Source organism: Gekko japonicus, unplaced genomic scaffold (assembly GCF_001447785.1).
Source record: "Gekko japonicus isolate JY-2015 unplaced genomic scaffold, Gekko_japonicus_V1.1 scaffold2885, whole genome shotgun sequence".
Lineage (NCBI taxonomy): Eukaryota > Metazoa > Chordata > Lepidosauria > Squamata > Gekkonidae > Gekko > Gekko japonicus.
The window spans coordinates 69,416-80,054 of NW_015172099.1; the positions used below are offsets into that span (position 1 = coordinate 69,416).

At 47.2% G+C, this 10,639-nt stretch overlaps 1 protein-coding gene across 1 annotated transcript in view; it reads right to left on the bottom strand.

Annotated features, from left to right (window-relative positions):
* The window catches only part of LOC107118579, a gene marked incomplete at its 3' end in the record, with an annotated part of 54,645 nt that overhangs the window by 38,485 nt on the left and 5,521 nt on the right, over positions 1-10,639 (bottom strand). Inside the window, exons 2-5 of the mRNA XM_015420941.1 lie at positions 7,439-7,553; positions 3,673-4,122; positions 2,057-2,854; positions 193-406 (exon numbers count right to left, since the gene is read on the bottom strand). Of these exons, the coding sequence (XP_015276427.1) occupies positions 193-406; positions 2,057-2,854; positions 3,673-4,122; positions 7,439-7,553 (1,577 nt within the window). The remainder of the gene's footprint in view (positions 1-192; positions 407-2,056; positions 2,855-3,672; positions 4,123-7,438; positions 7,554-10,639) is intronic.

Below are 10,639 nucleotides of genomic sequence, written 5' to 3' on the forward strand. Positions count from 1 at the left end.
AGCACTTGCCCTGGGATAGCCGACATCGGTCCCGGAAGTGCCGGTTGCGGTGGCACTTAGGGTTGTTGTTGCGGGACTGGGGGTTGCATTTGTAATCCATGAGTTGCCACCAAGTTGGCAATCCGCAAGTCCATCATTTGTGGCAGTGCGTCGAAAATGTCGCCCACCGTCCGCATGAGTTGTTGTACTGACTTCTCAAGATCTTCTATTTGGTCGTCTCGGGGGTCATAGCTCCTTTCAGCTGAGTCTCTTTCCCCTCTCTGAATTTCTCTCTCCGCTGCCCACATCTCGTCTTCCCTTCGAGATGTTCTCTCCGGACGCCCGGTGTCCTTTCCTGGGTACATCCCTCTGTCATACAGGCTTTCTCGTAGAGCACTGCCTCTGTGAGAAAAAGTTTCTTTAGTCCCTTTTGAGTCAAACAGAGACAAGTCGTCCCACTGCTCCGCATCTCCCGGTCCCCACTTCGACGGGGTAGGCGGCGGCCATGGAAGATATGCCCCGCGTGGGATCGCTCCCCGACGGCCCCTGGTAGTCCCGAGGTAGTCACTGGCGCTTCGGCAGCCGTCGTGACTAAAGGAGCGGACGTAACCGGAGTTGCCTCCGTGGTTGGTGGTTTCTCCTCCTTCCCACTCATGACAGCCGTCAGATTTGGGATGATAGAGAAAAAAAAGATTCCTAACAAAATGTTGGATCCCCAGGCATTCGAAATAACTCCACGTTTGGATCAAAGTAAGGTTTATTTCAAAGCGATGGTTCACACAGGAACAAGGACATTGTTAGGAATAACTGCTAATACACATGAGCAACATAATAAAGAGATTTGAACCAGGTGAGGGCCAATGAGCCCAGTTCCCGCTGGCGGGAATAGAACTTAGAAACGTGCGCCCATTTCATGGGAACATAACAGTTCTACACAATCTACACAGGTTCAGTTCACAGGCTAGATACCCATAACAAGCCGAGCGAAGCACCAACTCCCACCACCAGCTGCATGACCTTGGCCAGTTCCGCAAAGTACAGAGTAAGCATAAGGAAACAAGAGAACCAGGGGGGGGAAGGTTACAAGAAGCGTTAAGCAGGTAACACCAGATACAATGGCAGCTAGCTGACAGATACAGAGATTGGAATGTGTTGTGCAGAAAGCTCTCTTATCAGCACCTCACGGTGCGCTCATGGCTCAGCAGCCCGTGCATTCTGCACTCTGGTTCCCAATTTCCCTGCAGGAGCAGTGGACTCTGGGTTTGCCTCACGGAAAAAACTGTTCCTACAATACAGATTGATGTCCATCCAAGAGGAGTAGTGGAGTCAAACCTTGCTGAAAACTGCTAATACTGAGCCAGTATTTTAGGGAGGCAAGGCACACCTTGGCTGCCACTCTGACAGTGCCGGTCTCCAACATGTAACAAGGCATTTGGTATGCAATGGAGGGACTTGTAATGCTGCTCTTAGAAATTTTGATTGAACACGCTCAAGAGGGGCAAAAGAAGATGATGTTGGCTCTATTGTTGTTCTGTGCAAACGTTGGGCCAAGGTTTTGGCCTGGAAGAGTTTTAGGGCAGCAGGGATGTACTGTCCACCCTTAGTTGGAAGAAATCTAACTATATATCTGCTGCGTGGGCAAAGTGTGCTTTTCTTGAGCCGGAAGCATGGAATACTGCACCAAGTTATTTGGAGGTCTGCACCAGTTCAATAAAATGGCCATCAATGGTCCAGGTTCTAGACTTCTGTTTCTTACCGAAGGCCATTATCTTTCTTTTTTGAAAGTTTATTTAAAGAAAGTCTTCTTTGCAATGCTCTACTAGTGCCGTTAGGGCTCTTCTTAGCCCAACTGGGGTCCTTAACAGAATATCTGCATCATCTGCCTATAAGAAGAGATCGGACGATGCTGTAGTATAGGAGAATGAAAGGTCTGATCACTTAAGCGTTTGACCAAGTCATTTATATAAAACTTGAAGACAGCCTGAGTTCCCTGTACAGACTCCAACCACCCACAGGAAAAAACCCTAATGGGCTTGAGGATCCCTGGTAGTGTCCTGGATCCCCCCAATTTCCGTACAGGTTCTAAGATGTTCTTGAAGAGGGCTGCTGCTACTGAATCTCTTTCCACACTCAGAACATTCAAAAGGTTTCTCCCCTGTGTGGGTTCTTAGATGTTTTTGAAGACTGCTACTATGACTGAATTTCTTTGCACATTCTGAGCATTCAAAAGGCTTCTCCCCTGTGTGGGTTCTTAGATGTTTTTGAAGACTGCTACTATGACTGAATTTCTTTGCACATTCTGAGCATTCAAAAGGCTTCTCCCCTGTGTGGGTTCTTAGATGTTTTTGAAGACTGCTACTATGACTGAATTTCTTTGCACATTCTGAGCATTCAAAAGGCTTCTCCCCTGTGTGGGTTCTTAGATGAAGTTGGAGAGTGCCAATCTGACTGAATCTCTTTCCACATTCTGAGCATTCAAAAGGCTTCTCCCCTGTGTGGGTTCTTAGATGTTTTGAAAGAGTGCTACTGTCAATGAATCTCTTCCCACACTCAGAGCATTCAAAAGGCTTCTCCCCTGTGTGGGTTCTTAGATGTTTTGAAAGAGTGCTACTGTCAATGAATCTCTTCCCACACTCAGAGCATTCAAAAGGCTTCTCCCCTGTGTGGATTCTTAGATGATTTTGAAGAGTGGTACTGTCACTGAATCTCTTCCCACACTCTGAGAATTCAAAAGGTTTTTCGCCTGTGTGGGTTCTTAGATGGGTTTGAAGATGGCTACTCTGACTGAATGTCTTCCCACACTCTGAGCACACAAAAGGCGTCTCCCTTGTATGGTTCTTATATGACTTCGAAGAGTGCCACTGCACCTGAATCTCTTCACACATTCTGAGCATTCAAAAGGCTTTCCCCCTGTGTGGGTTCTTAGATGCATTTGAAGGTTGCCACTCTGACTGCATCTCTTCCCACACTCTGAGCATTCAAAAGGCTTATCCCCTGTGTGGATTCTTAGATGATTTTGAAGAGTGCCACTGTGACTGAATCTCTTCCCACACTCTGAGCATTCAAAAGGTTTTTTGCCTGTGTGGGTTCTTAGATGGGTTTGAAAATTGCTGCTCTGACTGAATCTCTTCCCACATTCTGAGCAAACAAAAGGCGTCTCCCTTGTATGGGTCCTTAGATGGGCTTGAAGATTGCTACTCTGACTGCATCTCTTCCCACACTCTGAGCATTCAAAAGGCTTCTCCCCTGTGTGGGTTCTTAGATGCGTTTGAAGAGTGCCACTATGACTGAATTTCTTCCCACACTGTGAGCATTCAAAAGGCTTCTCCCCTGTGTGGGTTCTTAGATGGGTTTGAAGATGGCTACTGCAACTGAATCTCTTCCCACATTCTGAACATTCAAAACGCTTCTCCCCTCTGTGGGATTTTTGATGTACTTGAAGTCTGCCACTGTGACTGAATCTCTTCCCACATTCTGAACATTCAAAAGGCTTCTCCCCTGTGTGGGTTCTTAGATGTTCTTGAAGATGGCCACCACGACTGAATCTCTTCCCACACTTGGAGCATTTAAAAGGCTTCTCCCCTCTGTGGATTCGTTGGTGCACAAGGAGGTATGATCTGTATTTGAAGTAGTTTCCGCACCAAAAGCATTTACATGCATTCATTATACTGTGCTTTGTACAATGTATATTACCTTTGCCTTTGACAGAGAACATCGTTTCACTCCCTGAGCAAATAAATTGCTTCCCTCCTGTATGAATCCTTTGGAGTTGAACAAGGTCTGATATCTTTGAGAATCTGTTGTGATAGTCTGAGCAGCTATAAGGCTTCTCTCGTAAATGTGTTCTTTGATGTCTAAGGAGGTCTGCTCTGCGAATCATGGTCTTTCCACAGACCAGCCGGTGATGGGTCTTCTTTCCAGTGTGCATCCGTAAATGGACATTATACTGGGATGGGTCTGAGAAGTTCATTCCGCCCGACAAGGACTTGTATGTTTCCTTCACCATGTGAATTCCTTCTTGGAAATCCCCCCCTTGGCAAGGAATGGGTTTACCCCTCTTCCTGACCACGTGGCTTCTTTTCTGCCTCTTAGGTCCAACTTGGTTTCTGAAGTTTCCTCTCAAGTCTTCATTCTTGCCTTCATCTGGCAATAGAGGATGCAGTTCCTCATCCTCCTCATTCCTCTGATCATCCCCTGCTGGAATAAAGAACGAGACCCTGTTAGAAACCATTCAAGGAGGTCTGATCTGCGCCTGAATTTCCATCCACAATCCAAATGTTACAGTGGATTCATCCCGTTACCATTTGACTTACTGTGCTTTTTTGACTTTTGATTCTTTGCACTTGACGATTAAATACAAGAGTTTATCAAGATATCCAGTCCTACAACTGCACTGAGAGTTTCCTTCCAGTTGTCAATAGATCCAGGAGGAGCTCATTTTCAGCCTCCCCAAAATACATGTTCTCGGTGGGGGAGGGGGAGCCAGGAGCTTACCAAGTGAACCCCCGAGTTCAAAGGGGACCCCCTTGGTTTTTGGGAAAGGTGCCTTTGGGGGAGGGGAGGTAATAAATGAGAAAACCAACCTCGCATTGTAGTGCCACCTTTCTTAAGGTCAGAGCCATTTTTTTGCTATTTGTGAGCCATTCTCTGCACCTTAGCTGGGCCCGTCTATTGTCTAAAGCACAGCCACGTCTGAATGATGCCGGCAGTTCTCCCTTTCCTAGAAGCAAAGAGTCAGCCAGTCTCTCTGGAAAGAAGTATATCTTATTGTCAGCAAGAGAGAGCCAGAAGACTGATTATCGGGCCTCAAGGTCATGAACTTGTTACAGTAGAGTAAGGCCCTCTGGAACACTGCCTCAGAAGAATATGCAGTGTCAAAAAGTCAAGATAAGACCCCAGAAGAGTCTGTCCTGTTCCTTCCTCCCAAAGCACCTGAAACATGAAGTGACCACTCAGCAAGCATGCAGTTATCCAGGTGTTCAGCATGACCAGGGTGATGTAAGGTAAACAAGAGGAAGTTAGTCTGGCAGACCCTTAGAGCAGTAGAGGGTTCTCACTGTTGTCAACCCTTTTCCTTGGGGACAGGGGGAGAGGGTGCCGGCCAGCCTTGGAGAAAGTGAGGCATCGGGGCACGCTGAGTGGACAGGTATTCTCTGTGTTTGTGCTTTTCTTTGGCAGATGGTTTCCTGCCTCAAGCAGCTGGAAGGGACTTAGCCTTTGGGAAGGAGGTCGCTTGCCTCTTGGGGAGACGGAAGCTGTCTATACACTGCTTTCTCTATCCTGTTGTGGCTCAAACAAACTGTGCTTTAACTGTGAACCTGACTCTGTCTTTACTGGGCTGACAGTTGCAGTGGGAAACTCTTGAATAACACATGACCCCACTCTCTTGGGGTGAGGACTGATTCCCATCACCACAGCAGAGGGTGCTGTGTGATTTGGCGGCAGCCAGTTGCCCTTGGGTGGTAGTGTTAACTGGTGGGACTACCTGCTGCAGGCCACCCCTGCAAGGTAGAACAGCTCCAAAGAAAACCCTCAAACACATCTACAACTAATACTAAGACCTGAAGGCATCCAGGGGACCGCTGTAGGAATGGCTTGGGTGATGCCCACCACACTGGCCATGCTGAAACATCGTTTTCACTGCCACCCCAACTCCTTGAGGCCCCCCCAGTGGGTGAGGGGGTAGCCAGGAAGTCTTAGCAGCCACATGTTGCTGTTCAGTATTTTGATTCATGCATCATCCCAATGGCAGCAATTTGCACCTTTGGCACCTACCCAGAGAGGCCACGCTCCTGTAGTTCTCCAGCATGACGTCCCTGTACAGAGCTCTTTGGCCTGGAACCAGCAAGGCCCACTCGGCCTCGGTGAAATACACGGCCACCTCCTCAAAGGAAAAGGGAGGCTGAAAGGAAAAGCAGAGCCCCTCCTCAGAGATCACTCCAGGCAGAGACTGCACTCTTCACGGGGGCATTCTGGGAGGGTGCAGGACGTAGAGTTTGGCATGTGTCAAGAGAGTGGGGCTCAGAGCCTGTCTCTCCTCGGTCAGCAGGACCAAAAGCCTCCTTGAGAAAGAAGTGGGGACCTGACTATCCCCCATTCTTTCTCCCTACCTGGACCAGAGGTGGAGCAGCCATTTCCGTTCCTCTGAAAAGACGACAGGTTGACAACATCTCTTCACTGCCTGGAAGGGAGACAAAATTGGAAAGATAAATGTTAACCTCAAGTTTCTATTTTGTTTGCTTCTTTGAATTCTGGTTCACCCATCCTCAGGGTTGTGACACCTTGTCTTCTTTACTCAAGAATATTTGTAATGACTTAGTGAGGTGTCGGAGAGGTGGAAGAGAAGCACCAGGTGCCCATGAGCCTTGGCATAAATGCTGCCAACACTTCTGTGGGGCTTGAATATTGCCCTGTGCACCCTGGAGCCAAAGGCTGCAGCATCCCTGCTGGAAGAGGCCAAAAGCGCAGGCAAGCCATTCTCCCACCTGCTGGGGCCTCCCACCCATCCTTGAGTCCGGGTTGGTGGGAGAAAAAGAGGGGACCAGAAATCCTGCTGCATGACACATCACCATCACATCCAGCTCAAAACTCAGATTATTTTTTTAGTGCATCAGCCAAGGCTCTGGAGACTTTAGGGTACCACCAATGGGTTTCCAGGATGCCTGCTGATGCTCTGACTTCACATCCAGGCATTCGGTGAGATGAGACATTGACCTGAAATCACAACTAACCCATGTTCCATCCCCAAACCTCATGAGGGTCCCCGGCCATGGCCTGGCATCCCTGTTCCAGCATCCTCTTTCTCACTATAACCTGCCAGATGCCCCAGGAAAGTCTTTAAGCAGCGGCACAGAACCCACATTATTGCCCCCTAGGAATGCGGTTTCAGAGGTCTGCTGACCCAGAATATGGCAAGGGGTGGGTGGGTTGTAAAGTGCTGTGAAGTCACAGCTGACTTATGGTGAACCCACAAGTTGTTCAAGGCGAGAGACCTCCAGAGGTGGGATGCCACTGCCTGCCTCTGCACAGCAACCCTGAACTTCTATGGTGGTCTCCCTTGCGAGAACCAACCAGGGCTGACCCTGCTTAGAGTCTGAGATCTAAGGAGTCTGGGCTAGCCGCAGCCATCCACGTCTGGGGAATGTGGACGTTCCACTTATTCACCTTGGCTAACAGCTGCACCCAGACTTCCCTTCCTTTCCTCTTTCCGAGCCACTTTGAGACCTTCTAATGGAAGGAAGGGAAGAGAGGCACATTTCAATTAATGTAAAATTGCCCTCTATGAATCTTTCTACACCCCGTTAATGTGGAGTGGCCATCATGACATACTAAGGCACGCTGTCTGAGAACTCCATTCTATGTGGTCTGCAAAAGCATTCCCCTTTTCTCCTGTCCTGAACCTTCCGCCCAACAACTTGACTAGGTGCCCTGATCCCATCTAGGCAGGAGGCACCCGTACCACTTGACAGGGCATCTCGGGCATCCTCCTGGGCCTGCGTCCTCTGACTTTCCTCTGACGGAGCTCCTTCTGTCTCAGAGAGCTTCGCTTCCATCTTCACGGATCGTCCCCACATCTGAAACAAGAACGGAGGCACGTAAGAGAAGGAATGGAAATATCTAGTAAAATATCTAGAGGTAGAAATGTCTAAGAAAAGATGGGAAGAATACACTGAGGAATTTGTCAGAATCCACAGCTGAACAACTTAGTACACGCTTTCAGGAAGGTTTTACTTTATCGAAAAGCCATAGATGCATTAACAAGAACACTGTTAGGAATGGTGGGTTACCCAAGCGCATAATAGGATACAGGGAATTCGTATGCACCCCCCCCCCAGGTAATGGCCAATTACATGGGCACGGGAGACCGGTAGGCCCTTTAACTGCCGCGAAGCTGGGAACTGAGATGCTCCCACAGACTATAGACATCACAAACCCTCTCCAGTACAACATAACAGATAAGCGTTACGGCTGTGAAGCAATTAAGCGCATGGGAAGGAATGAAAACAAAGAAACGACTTCACACCTATGGCAGCTTAGCTGACAGAATTATACTAGGGAGATGAAAGGATGACAGATTTCTTTCCAGAAGAATCTTTTGAAGAAGAAGAAGCAACCGTTTTAGAAAGTAAAGGAAAACTGCACTGAGAGCAATGGGGAGAAACAGATCACCAGCGGTAGATGGGATACGAATAGAAGTATTCCAAGGCACAGAAAAGGAGTCCTTCAAAGTCTTAACAAGAATATGCTAACAAAAATGGAAGACGAAAGAATGGCCCATACTCTGGAAACACTCACTTTACATTCCAATTCCAACAAAAGCAACTACTGGACACTACACCAGTTTGGTGTAGTGGTTAAGTGTGCGGACTCTAATCTGGGAGAACCAGGTTCGATTCCCCACTCCTCCACTTGCACCTGCTGATGTGACCTTGGGTCAGTCACAAGCTCCGGCACAGCTGTCCGTGAAAAAAAGCAGTTTCTGTCAGAGCTCTCTCAGCCCCACCCACCTCACAGGGTGTCTGTTGTGGGGAGGGGAAGGGAAAGGAGTTTGTAAGCCGCTTTGAAACTCCAAGTGAAGGGCAGGGTATAAATCCAATCTCTTCTTCTTCTTCTTCTTCTTCTTCTTCTCATGGGAGTAAAGTGATACTGAAAGTCTTACAATGAACACTGTTACCATAGATGGAATGAGAAATGCCAGGTGCTGAAGCTGGAGAAGGTACTTGTGATCATATTGCAAATTTAGGTTGGTTATTGGAGCGTATGAGAGAATCTTCGAAGAAAACCAGTTTGAGTGGGGGATCAAACACGGTTCTCCAGATTAGAGTCCGCCGCTCTTAACCACTACACCAAACCAGCTCCTATTTGTGGTATTGGAGGAGAGTTTTTATGGATACTGTGGAGCATTCCTGCCAAGGCGGCCTCAGGGGGGCTTACATTAAAAGTTAAAATATAATAAAACAGAGATTCATTACATACAAACGTCTCATAAAATCCATATACAATTCTAGTAACAAGTCACAGATAAACACAATTTAAAGTGCTAGTAGCGATACCTAAAGGCCATGGTGTAGCAGATATAACAGAATATGGCCAGAGGATGGTTACTGTTGACATTGCAGGCAGTTGCTGTTGTCATGCAGGCCCTTATCCTAATTCAATGTTGTTGGTAGCGGCTCCTAATCGAAGGCCGGGTGGAAGAGCTCTGTTTTACAGGCCCTGCGGCATTGTAAAAGGTCCCGCAAGGCCCTGATGCCTTCTGGGAGCTCATTCTACCAGTATGGAGCCGCTACTGAGAAGGCCCTGGCCCTGGTAGAGGCCAATCTGGCATCTTTTGGCCCAGGGAAGGTCAAGCAATTTTGTGACCCTGACCTCAGTGCTCTCTGGGTAACATGTGGAGAAAGGAGGTCCCTCAGGTAGACAGAGGCCCCAACCCATATAGGGCTTTAAAGGTCAAAAACAGCACCTTGAAGCGAATCCGGTATGCTATCGGCAGCCAGTGCAATGCCTTCAGCACAGGCATGATGTGCTCCCGCACAGGGAGGCTCATGAACAGCCTGGCTGTTGCATTTTGCACAGCTGCAGCTTCTGGATTTGCGACAAGGGCAGCCCCATGTAGAGAGCATTACAGCAGTCCAATCTCGAGGGGACCATTGTGTGGATCACTGTTGCCAGGTCATTGCGTTCAAGGAAGGGAACCAACTGCCTGATCAGCCGAAGATGGTAGAAGGCTGTCTTGGCAGTGGCTGCTACCTGGGCCTCCATTGTTTTTTTGTTTTGTTTTTTTAATAAATTTTTATTGTATCATAAAACAAGTTACAAAAAAGTCAAGTACCATAATAATAACAATATTCCAATAATTTTATGTAACTTAAAAAGTCTGAAAAACTACAGTTTTGCTTTTCACATTTCAGAAACATTTAATTCGCTCTGGTATGTCTTGAGAACTACGGTATTCATCTATGTATTTGCCAATATGAAATTGCATTGTGTCTGTATTGCTTATTTGTATAGGAGGTGTAGGATATAACATGCAGTATAGAGTTGTGTTCCATGTTGAAATAGTCTTTACAACCACCTCTGGAATTGCTGCCAGGAAGAGGGCAAGAAATCTTCTGAAGCTAAAAATTCTAATATAGGGTTCCATGTATCCATTATAGGTTTATCTATTGGGTACTGTGCTATCCTGTTCAATTTGTTGGTCACAGAGTCCATAAGAAAATGGTCCCACATCTTTTGGTACCATAAACTCTTTTGGGGGGGATTTGGATCTTTCCAGCAGGTAGCGATTGCTGTGCGAGCAGCGTATATCATCACATCTAGGGTCTGCTTGTGAATGTGCTTCTCAATATGAGGCGGCCAATGTTTGAGAAAGAGATTCTCAGGGTTCAGTGGGATTTCAATACCTATGATTTTGTGAACCATTTGTTTTATGTCCTCCCAGAATTCTGCAATCCGTTCACATTCCCACCAGGCGTGGGCAAATGTACCTAACTTATCACATTTTTTCCAACATTTGGGGGAAATCGTTGGTTGCATGTGTGAGAGACGTTGGGGGGTCAGATACCATCTCATTAAGATCTTAAAGTCCTGTAATTCTAATGGAATAGAACATGGATATGGATTTTTTGTCTCCCATACTTCTTTCCAAAAATTCTGATCA